This window comes from Rhamphochromis longiceps, linkage group LG8, assembly GCF_057381845.1.
Source record: "Rhamphochromis longiceps isolate RC_006_pf linkage group LG8, R_longiceps_female_GT1.1, whole genome shotgun sequence".
In the NCBI taxonomy this organism is placed as follows: domain Eukaryota; kingdom Metazoa; phylum Chordata; class Actinopteri; order Cichliformes; family Cichlidae; genus Rhamphochromis; species Rhamphochromis longiceps.
In genome coordinates this window covers 3,345,488-3,360,944 of record NC_140564.1, presented here as the reverse complement: position 1 = coordinate 3,360,944, position 15,457 = coordinate 3,345,488, and the positions used below count along the sequence as shown (strand labels likewise).

Genomic DNA, 15,457 nt, shown 5'->3' with positions numbered 1-15,457 from the left:
CTTGAAGCCATCAAAGACAAATGCCTGATCATCAGAGCCCAGCTCCTGGTCTGGTAGACATCCTGGCCTGGCCCAGCCGACCCTCATCTCTCCAGCTGTTAGAACCTACATGATTAGGACCACGTTAATATCCAGTTTGGAAAGTGTTTTACAAATATAATAAAAGGCATATTTGTCTTATTTCTAGTCAAAATAATTTCATCACATTTAAAATAAGACAAAATCAGCTAAAGAGTAAGATATACTAACTATATTAATTTTCACTTGTTCCATTGGCAGATTTTTTTCACTTAATACAAGATATTGTTGCTTGAAATAAGAGGGAAAAAAATCTGCCAATGGAACAAGTGAAAATTTTCTAGTTTCAAGCTCCACAGTCTAAAAACAAGTTTATATATATATATATATATATATATAAAAAAAACACCCAGCACGCCCCTGCGGGCGGTTTATCCTTCAAGCTCGGGTCCTCTACCAGAGGCCTGGGAGCTTGAGGGTCCTGCGCAGTATCTTAGCTGTTCCCAGGACTGCGCTCTTCTGGACAGAGATCTCCGATGTTATTCCCGGGATCTGCTGGAGCCACTCGCCTAGCTTGGGAGTCACCGCACCTAGTGCTCCGATTACCACGGGGACCACCGTTACCTTCACCCTCCACATCCTCTCGAGCTCTTCTCTGAGCCCTTGGTATTTCTCCAGCTTCTCGTGTTCCTTCTTCCTGATATTGCTGTCATTCGGAACCGCTACATCGATCACTACGGCCGTCTTCTTCTGTTTGTCTACCACCACTATGTCCGGTTGGTTAGCCACCACCATTTTGTCCGTCTGTATCTGGAAGTCCCACAGGATCTTAGCTCGGTCATTCTCCACCACCCTTGGGGGCATCTCCCATTTTGACCTCGGGACTTCTAGGTTATACTCGGCACAGATGTTCCTGTACACTATGCCGGCCACTTGGTTATGGCGTTCCATGTATGCCTTGCCTGCTAGCATCTTGCACCCTGCTGTTATGTGCTGGATTGTCTCTGGGGCATCTTTACACAGCCTGCACCTGGGGTCTTGCCTGGTGTGATAGACCCCAGCCTCTATGGATCTTGTACTCAGAGCTTGTTCTTGTGCTGCCATGATTAGTGCCTCTGTGCTGTCTTTCAGTCCAGCTTTGTCCAGCCACTGGTAGGATTTCTGGATATCAGCCACCTCCTCTATCTGCCGGTGGTACATACCGTGCAGGGGCCTGTCCTTCCATGATGGTTCCTCGTCTCCCTCCTCTTTCTTGGGTTTCTGCTGCCTGAGGTATTCACTGAGCACTCGGTCAGTTGGGGCCATCTTCCCAATGTATTCTTGGATGTTCCTTGTCTCATCCTGGACTGTGGTGCTGACACTCACCAGTCCCCGGCCCCCTTCCTTCCGCTTAGCGTACAGCCTCAGGGTGCTGGACTTGGGGTGAAACCCTCCATGCATGGTCAGGAGCTTTCTTGTCTTTATGTCAGTGGCTTCTATCTCCTCCTTTGGCCAGCCTATTACCCCAGCAGGGTACCTGATCACGGGCAGGGCGTATGTGTTGATGGCCCGGATCTTGTTCTTACCATTCAGCTGACTCCTCAGGACTTGCCTGACCCTCTGCAGGTACTTGGTGGTTGCAGCCTTTCTAGCGGCCTCTTCATGGTTCCCATTTGCCTGCGGGATCCCCAGGTACTTGTAACTGTCCTCTATGTCTGCAATGTTGCCTTCTGGTAGTTCAATCCCCTCAGTTCTGACTACCTTCCCTCTCTTTGTTACCATCCGACTACACTTCTCCAGCCCGAACGACATTCCAATGTCATTGCTGTATAGCCTGGTAGTGTGGATCAGTGAATCGATGTCTCGTTCACTCTTGGCATACAGCTTGATGTCATCCATGTACAGGAGGTGGCTGACAACTGCTCCGTTCCGTAGTCGGTATCCGTAGCCAGTCTTGTTAATGATCTCACTGAGGGGGTTCAGGCCTATGCAGAACAGCAGTGGGGACAGAGCATCTCCTTGGTAGATCCCGCACTTGATGGTAACTTGTGCTATGGGCTTGGAGTTGGCCTCTAGTGTTGTACGCCACATCCCCATTGAGTTCCTGATGAAGGCTCTTAGGGTCCCATTGATCTTGTACAATTCTAGGCATTCCAGTATCCAGCTGTGGGGCATTGAGTCATAGGCCTTCTTGTAATCAATCCAGGCAGTGCACAGGTTGGTCAGTCTGGTCTTGCAGTCTCTGCTGACTGTTCTGTCTACCAGTAGCTGGTGTTTTGCGCCTCTGGTATTCTTGCCAATTCCTTTCTGTGTCCCACTCATGTATTGACCCATGTGCCTGTTCATGGGTACATGAACAGGCACGATATGATGCCTGACAGGAGCTTCCATGTAGTACTGAGGCAGGTTATTGGTCGGTAGTTGGAGGGGACCGGTCCCTTCTTGGGGTCCTTGGGGATCAGGACCGTCCGGCCTTCAGTTAGCCATTCCGGGTGTCTCTCGTTAACTAGCAGCTGGTTCATTTGTGCTGCCAGACGCTCGTGGAGTGCAGTCAGCTTCTTCAGGCAGTAGGCGTGAACCATGTCGGGCCCTGGTGCTGTCCAACTCTTCATACTGGAGACCCTTTCTTGGATATCTGCCACTGTGATGGTTACTGGACCCTGTTCAGGGAGGTCGCTGTGGTCAGCCCTCAGATCCTCTAGCCACTGAGCATTGCCATTATGGGTTGCATCCTTCTCCCATATGCTCTTCCAGTATTGCTCCGTCTCCAGCCTTGGTGGTGCTGTTCTCTTATTGTTCCCTTGCCACTGAGAGTACACCTTTGCTGGTTCTGTGGAGAACAGCTGGTTTATTCTCCTGCCTTCTATCTCTCTGGTGTACCTCCTCAAGTGGCTGGCCAAGGCTGTGAGTCTTTGCTTGGCAGTTTCCAAGGCCTCAGGTATGGACAGCTTGCTGTATTTCTTAGGCACCTTATTTGTCGCACCTTTCTGCAACTCCGTTAGTTGGCTAACCTCCCTCCGTGCTACTTTGATCTTGCCCTCTAGCCTCCTTCTCCATGAAGGGTACTGCCCCTTGTCGCTGTTCAACTTGTAGCGAAGCATCTCACTGATCACTGCTGCCGTATTGTAGATCAGCTTGTTAGTGTCGGTAATCGTGGTTGTAGGTATTGCCCGTAGTGCTGCATTAACATCATCTAGCAGACCTTCTGAGGGTACTTCACGTAATCTTGGTAACCGGCTACGGGGGATCCAGGTTTCAAGCTTGGCTCATGATTCACAGTCAAATCCATTTTACAATATTCGTATTGCAACGAACATAAAAACATTTAATTATGCTTAAATAGATCCAGTTTAAAGTTTTATGGGTCTAATGTTTAGAAAAAGCACCACTGCACTGCATGGGTTCCCCTTCGAGGCCTTCCCCAAACCGCAGCTCAATTCATGTCTAAGCCATCCACCTTTATCTACTAAAACACTGTCAAACCTAAAGTGAGGACGTGGGCCCAGCGAGTGAATCAAAATCATCATCATAAAAAACAAATCAGTGGCTGATTGTATAAGGGTGTAAAATTAAGTTGAGTAATTTGTTCAGAAAAATATTTCCCAAAGTAAGGATGTATTAGGAAGATGTTTCACAGAGAGCTTAATATTTGTATCAGACAATCTCTGATGTATTTCAGTGATGCTCATTAAGCGTTTTATCTCAGTCACAACTATTTTCTTGCTTCTTACCTCCAGCTCAAAGTACCACTTCCCAGTATTAACACAGTATGTTTTTTCTGCTCTGAAAATGCGGAACCTCTCAGCCGACACGTTACTCAGGCCCGATTCAGCTGCTGGATGGCAGGGAGGCATGGGAGGAATGAGAGGTAAAAACAGGTGGACTTGGTGAGCATCTTAACAATGCAATGTCAAGGAAAAAATCTTACATCTTACATACTGTACTTCTGAATATTTAAGGTGTTTATTTTTCTCTCAAAAGTTATGGAAATGAAAAGAAAATACAATGAATGATGGTTTTTACTGAAGCAAACATGTTGTACCATGGTCTTGGTCAGGAGCTTCAAGATTGTATCCATATCCCAGGAGAGTCCTGACAGCCTCTCTCAGACTGTCTTTGTTGGACTTTTTGGTTCTCTCATCCAGAAGAGCGTAGGGGACCAGACGAGGGTTTCTACGGTTCTTTAGATCCTGACAAGAGACACAACAAGGTTACAAAATGGAAAAAACAACAACAAAAAACAAAGAATTAAAGAATTCATATAATAGAAGAAAGAATTAGCCTGTTAGAATTTACAGCTAAGAGGGGACACAGCAGCATTTCGTACCACTGGGGTGGCCTTGAACAGAAACAAACTGCAGTTCCTCTAACTGCCATTGAGGGTTCCTCCACAATTTTGTCAATACATAGCACTGTTTTCTTTTAGAAAGTAATGCTGACAAACACGTTCACGTTATTACTTCTAGGCTGTAATTCAGTATTATCAGGTTGTTCAAAAACTCCCTGAAAAGTCTTTATTTGATCTAAAATGCTGCAGCAATTCTAATGATAGGAACTAGAAAGAGAGAGCATGTTTCTCCCATACTGACTTCTCTTCATTGGCTCCCTTTTAAACGGAATGTCAAATTTAAAATCACTGTCATCAAATACAAGGTCTTGAACTATCAGGCCCCATCTTATCTGAAAGGCCTCGTAGTACTTTATCACTCAATAGAGCACTTCACTCTCACACTGCTGGCTTGCTAAGTAGGAACTTTTGGTTGCTAGGGTAGGAGATGATTTTATAGGAGAGGGTAAGCCCTCTCCTATAAAATCATCTTAGTTACACTGAAATAGGTCTAGACTGTGGGGGATTCCCATGATGCACAGAGTGCATCGGAGTGTGAATGTGTGTGAATGTTGGTTAGTTTGCACTTGAGTTTAGCAGTGCTTGTATATGAGCGGGTGTGAATGGGTGAATGAGGCATGTTGTATACAGCGCTTTGAGTACTCCATGAGAGTAGAAAAGCGCTGTATAAGAATCGGTCCAATCAGTCCATTCTTCACACCTCTTTTCACTACCTGTGTGTTTATATAGCACATTGCATGTAATCATTAGTTACTATTAAACTCTGGCTCTCGTCCACAGTATGTGCTTGTCCTGTCTTCCAGTCGTAACCCACAGCCCACGACTGCTGTGACTGGCTTGGGGGTGCAGATTGGTTCTGACACAGGTTTCTTCATGTTAAAAGGGAGTTTTTCCTTACAATATAAAACAACTTGATCATTGTTGTCTGAAATGAATTAAATTGATTTCAAATGTTTAAACATTGTGAGTACCTGTTGTATGCCATAGGTCCAGCCCTGGCGGATGCGATCTCTTGCCCAAACATTGTGTGCATTCTCAGCTAGCTTGTCCACCATAGCTTCCTGGGTGGAGGTCAATTTGATGTGACTCAGATCCAGAGGAGCAGGTTTATAACCACTGGATAACTCATAGCTGCACAGATAGAGGTGAAGTACTGCATTGTTATACAGAGATCCTAAATACCCAGAATGTGCTGATGTCTGAGACCAGTCCATTTTCATCCAGTTCAACATGCCAGTGGGGGTTTCTGTTGCTCTAGTCATAAACACTCACCAGCCCTCTGAATCAACTTACTTTGTGGCAAGGTGCTTGACGTGTTATATAATGCGTTTTTATTTGAGTTACTTTTGCCTTCCTATCAGCCTGAAGCAGTTTGACCATCCTTCTCCAACATCACCTGCCGCTCACTGGATATTTTCTCTTTTTTGGACCATTCTCTTTAAATCGTAGAGATGTTAATGTGGAATAATCTCAGTAGATCAGCAGTTTCCGACAGTCTCTCAGGCACCAACAACCATGCCACATTCAAAGTCACTTCACCGTCACCTTTCTGATTGGTGTAAACTAATCTTGGCCATATCTGCATCCCAGAATTCATGCAATTGGATAATTAGATACAGTGGGGCAAAAAAGTATTTAGTCAGCCACCGATTGTGCAAGTTCCCCCACTTAAAATGATGACAGAGGTCAGTAATTTGCACCAGAGGTACACTTCAACTGTGAGAGACAGAATGTGAAAAAAAAATCCATGAATCCACATGGTAGGATTTGTAAAGAATTTATTTGTAAATCAGGGTGGAAAATAAGTATTTGGTCACCTCAAACAAGGAAAATCTCTGGCTCTCACAGACCTGTAACGTCTTCTGTAAGAAGCATTTCTGTCCCCCACTCGTTACCTGTATGAATGGCACCTGTTTGAACTCATCATCTGTATAAAAGACACCTGTCCACAGCCTCAAACAGTCAGACTCCAAACTCCGCCATGGCCAAGACCAAAGAGCTTTCGAAGGACACCAGGAAAAGTATTGTAGACCTGCACCAGACTGGGAAGAGTGAATCTACAATAGGCAAGCAGCTTGGTGTGAAAAAATCAACTGTGGGAGCAATCATCAGAAAATGGAAGACATACAAGACCACTGATAATCTCCCTCGATCTGGGGCTCCATGCAAGATCTCATCCCGTGGGGTCAAAATGATCATGAGAACGGTGAGCAAAGATCCCAGAACCACACGGGGGGACCTGGTGAATGACCTGCAGAGAGCTGGGACCAAAGTAACAAAGGTCACCATCAGTAACACACTACAACGGCAGGGAATCAAATCCCGCAGTGCCAGACGTGTTCCGCTGCTGAAGCCAGTGCATGTCCAGGCCCGTCTGAAGTTTGCCAGAGAGCACATGGATGATACAGCAGAGGATTGGGAGAATGTCATGTGGTCAGATGAAACCAAAGTAGAACTTTTTGGTATAAACTCAACTCGTCGTGTTTGGAGGAAGAAGAATACTGAGTTGCATCCCAAGAACACCATACCTACTGTGAAGCATGGGGGTGGAAACATCATGCTATGGGGCTGTTTTTCTGCCAAGGGGACAGGACGACTGATCCGTGTTAAGGACAGAATGAATGGGGCCATGTATCGTGAGATTTTGAGCCAAAACCTCCTTCCATCAGTGAGAACTTTGAAGATGAAACGAGGCTGGGTCTTCCAACATGACAATGATCCAAAACACACCGCCCGGGCAACAAAGGAGTGGCTCCGTAAGAAGCATTTGAAAGTCCTGGAGTGGCCTAGCCAGTCTCCAGACCTCAACCCCATAGAAAATCTGTGGCGGGAGTTGAAAGTCCGTGTTGCTCGGCGACAGCCCCAAAACATCACTGCTCTCGAGAAGATCTGCATGGAGGAATGGGCCAAAATACCAGCTACTGTGTGTGCAAACCTGGTAAAGACCTATAGTAAACGTTTGACCTCTGTTATTGCCAACAAAGGTTATGTTACAAAGTATTGAGTTGTATTTTTGTTATTGACCAAATACTTATTTTCCACCCTGATTTACCAATAAATTCTTTACAAATCCTACCATGTGGATTCATGGATTTTTTTTTCACATTCTGTCTCTCACAGTTGAAGTGTACCTCTGGTGCAAATTACTGACCACTGTCATCATTTTAGGTGGGGGAACTTGCACAATCGGTGGCTGACTAAATACTTTTTTGTCCCACTGTATATCTGTCTTAACAAGCCATTGAACACATTTAACTTCCAAAGTGACTGGTGAATGTGTATATTCTTCTGTACCCAGCTGTTATATATGGAACTGACATTTTGTTTTAATGGTTTAATGGTCTTACGTTGATGAAAGTTTCATGTTCTTGACTTTCTCTACAGCGTGTTCATCTGCTAGGCCAACATGGCAACCCAGAGCCAGGAGAGTTCTGTAATGGGCAATAACACAATCACAAAGAAAAGTGTGAATGGGATGTGCAGATGCTTGTTATGAATTTCAACAATAACTGATGCTCCTGCAACGTCCAAAGAAAACTTACTAATATATATGATGAAATTTCAAATTTCACTGCACTGATACATTACTTGAGAGTTTCCAGAGACATCTGTAGATTGTAGCTTCGTTCCTGTTCAGGAAGCTTGGAGAACTCCACCAGACATGGGTGCTGCCGCTTATTATCATCCCGCACCTCAAGCACACATGCAAAGAAAAAAGAAAAGTTTAGGGCAGCCAGGACACTAATAGTAACCAAGCTGTAGCTAAATACATAACATATCTGATGTCATGTATTTTTATAGCGAAAATATTCATCGGTTCATTCTGACAATATTCAAATAAAGAAAAGGATCAACAGTATTTCATTGAAGGCTCTGGAGCAACAAGAGCTGAACCAACAGACTGAAGAACAGTGTCTTCCTGGACGCTAAAAGTGACCGGCTAAAAAGCTTAGTGACCGGCAGCCTCTGTTACCTACAGTCACAGTTAACCTTTGCATTGTCCATGGTACACAACTTTATACACTTAGAAACTGACCTGCAATTTCTAAATCTTGTGATATATCTTCTATATCTTAATAATTCCACACTTGCTCTGGCCTCTTTATCCTTCAAGTTAGAGAGTCAGTATCTTTCTGCGCAGTATCTTTGCTATTCCTAGGACTGCACTATTCTGGTGCAGTCTCTCGTGTTCTAGTGTTTGTTCTCTCTGTTGGATGTCATTCCTGGGATCTGCACCAAGTGCTCCCATTAGCATGGGGGCCACTGGTAGGATTTCTCAATATCAGCCATTTCTTCTGTCTGCTGATGGTACATGCCGTGCAGGGGCCTGTTCTTTCACGAACGTGTTGCTTCAAAGGATAGCTGCAGATTTCTGTCAGGATCTGCAGATTATACAGTACATATAAAATGTTCACGTTTCTCCAACGTTGTCTTCCCAACAGTTTCACTGGATGGCCAGGAAGCGTTCGCGATGTCTTCTCTGGCGCTGATAATTGGCGTCTGTCTTGTGTCAGTGACGTAAAAGACGGATTTAATGCGACGTGACCATCAAGCAGCAGTCGCTTTCTGAAACATCAGATATGTATCGGATTCAGCACCACATACGAAAGTGACCCAGATCGGATTGGAAAATATTGGATTTGTGCCGTTCACACTGTCACACCATGATTGGATAGATGGGTCGCATAGGGTCAGAAAAGTCGGATTTGAAGTGCTTTCGCCTGCAGTGTGAACGTAGTCTTAGTGTTGCACTCTCACGGTGCTGAACTTGGGGTGAAACCCTCCAAGCATGGTAAGCAGCATCCTTCTCTTGATGTCAGTGGCTTCTATTGCTTCCTTTGGCCAACTTATATTCCAGCAGGGTAACTGATCAACTGTAGGGCATAGCTATTGATTGCCCGGATCTTGTTCTTCCTATTCAGCTCTCCTCAGGACTTGCCTTATCTTCTGCAGATATTTGGTGGTTCCAGCTTTCCTAGTGGCCTTTTGATTGTTCCCATTTGCATGTGGGATTCCAACGTACTTGTACCTTTCCTCGATGTCTGCAGTTCTGTTCTCCACATCCCCATCGAATTTCTGATGAAGATGCTCAGGGTCCTGTTGATCTTGTACAGTTTTGGGCATTCCAGAATCCAGGTGTGAAGCACTAAGTCGTAGGCTTTCTGGTAGTGCACAGGTTAGTCTGGTCTTATAACCATAACCGGTGCTCTATCTGTCAGTAGCTGGTGGGGGGAGGGGATGATGACATCTCCCCCATGACCTGATGTCCTGGCTCTCCCTTGCTGTAGCATTTGTGTTGCACTCATCAATCTCTAGCTGTGATAGCAGTTGCTTCTTCTGTATGTTGGAACACTGAGCTACTGCTACAGGTGCTGAAGAATCTATCAGCCCCAAATCCTCTTTATGTAACCTGTTTAGCTGGGATTACATGCATAGCAGCAGTCCACCAGGTATTATGTACAGGTATTCGTTTTCATTTAATAATACTCACTGCACCATAGATCCAGCCTAATTCGATCTTGTTCATCACCCAGAGTTCATGGATGTTTTCTGCTAGTTTTTCTCTGATCCTTTCCAGGTGAGGTGGCAAAATAATCTGAACAAAAAACAAACAGCGTTTCAGTTACTGGTTATGGTTAAGGGAAAAAAAACTTTATTGAATGACTTCAAAAATAATTAAAAAGTGAACTTAAATCAAGTGTGTTATTGAGAAAAATGGAGCAAGACATTTCTGACCTGGCTGGTGTCTACAGGTATAGGGGTGAATGCTGCCTGGCTCAAAGTGACAGTCGGTCCCAGCAGGTCTCTGGTGGCAGTCTGATCCTGACTAGCCTCCAGTTTCAGTTTCTCCCTGGGCAACACTGCTTCATAGCAAGGGGCATAACCAGGAGGAGGGAGGAACTTAAACTCCCCATGACGCCCACCGAGGAGGAATCGCACCCTGCAGGTGAAACAGGAAAGTTTGTGAAAACCAGAAAACAGCCCAGTGGCAGCGCTCCTGGGACCGACATTTATGTGATAGATCTGGGACAAAAATTGCCTTAGGCATTCAAATTTGGGATGTCAGTGATGATGATGATGATGATGATATAAAAAGAAAGGTACCAAAAACATGTGAGTTAGTCAGCCTGCTACAGTTGTGCTATTTGTCTTCATATTGCTGACCAATTAATATACTGTTACATTTTCGGACAGTGACAGAGTTTTTGGTACTCTTGCCTCCGTACACACCATTGTGAGTTTTAAGTCAAGCGATCAAGATCCAATGAACCCTTTCACTAATACTGGTCACTATTGGACAGCTATTCAAAGGCTGTTTTCTTGTATTTGTGTCAGTGTGGATGGTATACTTGCACATAAACCACTACATTGGACACTGATGTGTCACTCCATACCTGCCACTCACTGGCCGTTTAATGTTACTGTAGATCAGGGGTCGGCAACCCTGGGCACACGTGATTTTTTTTTTTTTTAGTAACTATAAACAATGAAAGGTGGTGGATTGGCCAGGTGCTGGCAGATGTGTAAAAATAACTCAGTTGTTTGGTGGTGGCTATGGCGGAGCTTCCACAGAGGCCAGCAGGTGGATGAGGGAAAGGGGAGGCAGGAGGAGGAGAGACCCGAGGCGGCCGCCGGTCCGAGTGTCAGGTGAACTGAACTTCAGGTAAGAAGTTCTGACCTGCAGTCTATCTGGGTCAGATATAAACCAAGTTTAGGTGGAGTTTATTTTCGTTGTACTGACTTTTTACAGTCAGTTACAATAACTCGTACTGCGTGCTAGCCAGCTTGACGGAGTTTCTATACAGCTGGGTGGTGCTATGATGTTACTGATAGTGAACTTTATTTTATTCATAGGGTTAGTTAGTAGAGTTGCAAACCGTCCCGTAAAAACTGAATTGTCTCGTATTCAGAAAAAATATTACGCGTTTCGTATTGAGGTGAAAAGGAGCACAGTTTGTCCCGGACTTCAGCTAGGATGGAAAAAGACACAAAGCTGGAGTTATTCTGTGTCTTTATGCTGTCAGCTGCCTCTTCTCCTCTCATTCTCTCCCCTCCCTCTCCTGTTTCTACTTCAATCATGAAACTGATCAATGATCAGCTGATCGGCTTTTCTGTCACAAGTCCCATCTCTCTTGTTTGTTTATCGCTCACTCTGATGCAAAATTTATAGAAATGTACAGAAATTATACATATACCAACAAGACAGTGTACATCACTGTCACAACAGCGTCTGTTTTCATACAAAGGCTTTATGGCTTTAATACCTGGTGGGTTGGTCTCGTCAAAATGCCCGGGCCCATTTTGTGTCCCAGTCCAGCCTTGGGCACGACACGCAGTGAAATAATCTGATAAGGTGCATTAAAAAATAAATGGCCATAAACATGCCATATTGGCCCAGTTTATTATTTCGCATCATTGTTATGAGGAGACCATAAATAGCATTTGCATTTTCTGTTGTATTTGCTGTTATGAGTTCTTGTTATGGAGAAAGTAGGTAAAGTGGTCGCCCCATGATCGGAAGGTCGACGGTTCGAATCCACTTAACGGCTACCCTGAGGTACCCCTGAGCAAGGTACCATCCCTACACACTGCTCCCCGGGCGCCTGCTTAGTGGGCTGCCCACTGCTTCACTGAGTGAATGGGTCAAATGCAGAGAAAAACAAGTAATTTCCCCATGGGGATCAATAAAGTATCCATATAGTGTGTAACTGTTAATATGGAGCGTTATTAAATTTATTGCTAATGCAGTCATATGGCACACTGACTTCTGAGGAAATTTTAGATGGCACTCATCATCAGAAAGGTTGCCGACCCCTGCTATAGATGTATGACGTGTTTCATTGTAATGATTGTCATTTAACCCCTGCCATGCATGAATTATGACAACCTCAATCAGGATTTTTTCTTAAGTATTTTTTATTCATCTTTTAATGCCTAAAGATGAATTAAAATACTTAAGAAAAAATCCTGATTGAGGTTGTCATAATTCATGCATGGCAGGGTTAAAGTGCTGACATTGAGCCTTTCAGGGGTTTAACAAAAATAGGTTCATTGCATTGACTGACGAGGAATTTTATGCATAGCTCCCATTTTCGTGGGCGCAGAAGTATTTGGGCAAATTAACATCATTTGTTTTTAATACTTATATTAACATTCATTTGCTTTACTAGGTTGAGATAAAATGACTGACTTGGCCAGTAAAGAATATTCTATATGTGACGAGACATTAGTTTGTAGGTTTGAACCCCTATATATTGAAAATTCCAGCTAAAAGCTAAATACCAAATCTACAGGGTGGGCCATTTCTATGGATACAGCGTAATAACATGGGAATGGTTGGTGATATTAAAGTCCTGTTTGTGGCACATTAGTATATGTGAGGGGGCAAACTCCTCAAGATGGGTGGTGACCATGGTGGCCATTTAGAAGTCGGCCATCTTGGATACAACTTTTGTTTTTTCAATAGGAAGAGGGCCATGTGACACATCAAACTTATTGGTAATGTCACAAGAAAAACAATGGTGTGCTTGGTTTCAGCGTAACTTTATAAATCCCAGTGATATCACATAATTGTTGTCCTAATATAACAACAACCCCACTGATAACTTTTGTAAGACACTCATCAGGCAGTTACTGTAATAGTCTCAGAAGTATGCTACGCTGTTTTTAGGACAACAATCACTCTACAAAATCAGGATGTGCATGTAAGTTGTGCTTATAGTCATTATACAGTTGCAAATCCATTTTAAAAGACAAAAATAAAGCAAGCTTCATGGAGAACAAAGACAATAACTCTGTTATCATGCTGTGTTGATGAGCTTCAGTGAAACACTGACTTGACCCCAGCAGAGAAGCTCGCCACTGGGAAGAAAAGGCCATCAGAGTTGAAGTTCTCAAACATGCCCTGAACTGGCTGGCCATTGATTCTGAAGGAGATACTGGGCACACTGAGGTCCAGGCAGCAGCTCACCACATCTTCTGATCGAAGGAGATGCTGATTGGGTGAGCTAACAGTCCGCGCAATGCAGCCTGCACAGGATACACAGAAGTGCAGCGAGAAACAGTTTAGTTTGATTCCAGTCTGAACTGTTTAAGTACAAAACGACATCAGAGTTTATACCAGGACATTTTTCCATTATGGTTTTTGCTTTTACTTTACAGAGTATTTCCTACGTTATTGTGATCCATGGATGTGATCCATCCATCCATGTTTTCTTTTTTTCTTTTTGGCCTTTTTCAGCAGAAAAAACATCTTGCAGGCACTTTGCATAACTGTCCAACAGTTAAAAAAAAACATAGTTTCATACAAAGATCTTTTCCTTTTTTAAAATCTATTTCTGTGCATTTTAAAATAAATAAATAAATAAATAAAAGGATCCATAACTCGAAAGTGTCCTAAAAATGGCGAACGTGGTTCAGGGGGTTGGGACCTTCCGGCTTGTAACCGGAAGGTTGTCGGTTCAATCCCCAGCTCTGTCTGTATTGGTCGTTGTGTCCTTGGGCAAGACACTTCACCTACTGCCTACTGGTGTTGGCCAGAGGGGCCGATGGCGCGATATGGCAGCCTCGCTTCTGTCAGTCTGCTCCAGGGCAGCTGTGGCTACAATGTAGCTGCCTCCACCAGTGTGTGAATGTGAGAGTGAATGAATAGTGGCATTGTAAAGCGCTTTGAGGCTCTTGAAAAGTGCTATATAAATCCATTATTATTATTAAAATGTGCACCGTATTGGTGCTTTCTGATATGATGTTAAATTAATAGCTGAATTAACAGCTGTAAGCTGCTCAGTTCTTGAGGCAGCACAGCACTCTCACACCTAAAGATTGTGACCACTATAGTCCACATTCAGTAGTCTCACATTTCAATGGGAAAACATACTGGCAACTGCCAGTGCCACCCTTCAGTCTCCTGTTAGACACACCTATGGTATTAATTTCAAAATCTTGCTTATTCTTGAGATATCACATTCACAAGATTTTCAGAAAACATTAGTTGAGATCAGTGAGATTCTAGGAGGTCCTGCCATCCTCCAATTTGAAAATCCTAGGTGACTTCCATCACGAGTTATTGTATTCACAGTATTTTGACCTTTAGGTTGAGGTTACTGAGTAGATACAACTATGGTATTAATTTAAAGCTCCTACATTACATTACCTCCTACTACCTTCTAGGGCTGAGGGGTAAAAATGATTCTGCACAGACTTTCATTATCAGTGAGTTAGTAATCAAAATCACTCCATCTTTGTACACACACTGGACACACACAGCTCACCTGACCAAAGATGGAGTCCATCAAAGCCATAGGAATAGAGGTCATCACCCACCCCGTTGCCTCCCCACCCCTCTCCTCCACTGGGGTACGGTGCATAGCCATTGGTGTTGCCCCAACCCACCCTGAGGTGAGTGGCCTCTGCTGTGACAAATGGCAAAACCTGATCCACAATCAGCTCGTAGTACCACTTCCTGTACTGGGCAGAGCCCTCACTGACGCCCAAAAAGATGTTGGGTCGCATGCTGTTGGAGTGAATGAATGTCAGTGAGTAGGTAAATCCATTACTGACATGGGATTCCACAATCCGACCATTGCAAATGTTTGTATTTGTTTACCTGCTTATGTGGTTGATCAGGCGGGTCTGCAGTAATAAATCTCTTCCTGGCAGCAGGTTGTCACAGATCAGGTGCTGGTTAGAGCGCACTGCCACGCCGTGACACACACACAGTGAACACAGCACGTCTAGAACCTAAACGGTATTTATAAACAAGACGGATAAGATGTTATTGTCTCTACGATATAAAGAGGCACAAGTAAACAGGTAGTGACATCTATACTGAACTGCTGAAAAGGTCAGTGGTGGCTGGAGACACCACAGAGGGCTCAGAGCGTCCGTTCAGTCTGTATTTCTGACTGAAACCTACTACAATGAACACATGAGTATCAGGACTGTACCATGGAGCAGTGGGAAAAGGTGGCCTGGTTTTCTTTGACATCTGGTGACAACCCAGTGCATTTAGCTGTTACTCAAAGAAATGATGGGAAACACTGCAAGCTGGCACAGGCAGTGTGATGACACAAGAAACTTTTGGTCCTTAATGGTAACAGTATTCCCTGATGG

At 44.1% G+C, this 15,457-nt stretch overlaps 1 protein-coding gene and 1 long non-coding RNA gene across 2 annotated transcripts in view; one reads left to right on the top strand and one right to left on the bottom strand.

Annotated features, from left to right (window-relative positions):
* Positions 1–15,457, bottom strand: part of LOC146662904 (ryanodine receptor 2-like) — a 317,890-nt gene that overhangs the window by 174,455 nt on the left and 127,978 nt on the right. Inside the window, exons 17-27 of the mRNA XM_085415489.1 lie at positions 14,952–15,085; positions 14,617–14,858; positions 13,183–13,375; positions 10,082–10,286; positions 9,837–9,941; positions 7,934–8,037; positions 7,693–7,776; positions 5,317–5,476; positions 4,040–4,187; positions 3,729–3,832; positions 1–105 (exon numbers count right to left, since the gene is read on the bottom strand). Coding sequence (XP_085271615.1) covers positions 1–105; positions 3,729–3,832; positions 4,040–4,187; positions 5,317–5,476; positions 7,693–7,776; positions 7,934–8,037; positions 9,837–9,941; positions 10,082–10,286; positions 13,183–13,375; positions 14,617–14,858; positions 14,952–15,085 — 1,584 coding nt within the window. The remainder of the gene's footprint in view (positions 106–3,728; positions 3,833–4,039; positions 4,188–5,316; positions 5,477–7,692; positions 7,777–7,933; positions 8,038–9,836; positions 9,942–10,081; positions 10,287–13,182; positions 13,376–14,616; positions 14,859–14,951; positions 15,086–15,457) is intronic.
* Positions 1–15,457, top strand: part of LOC146662905 (uncharacterized) — a 413,626-nt gene that overhangs the window by 279,373 nt on the left and 118,796 nt on the right. The window lies entirely within an intron of this gene.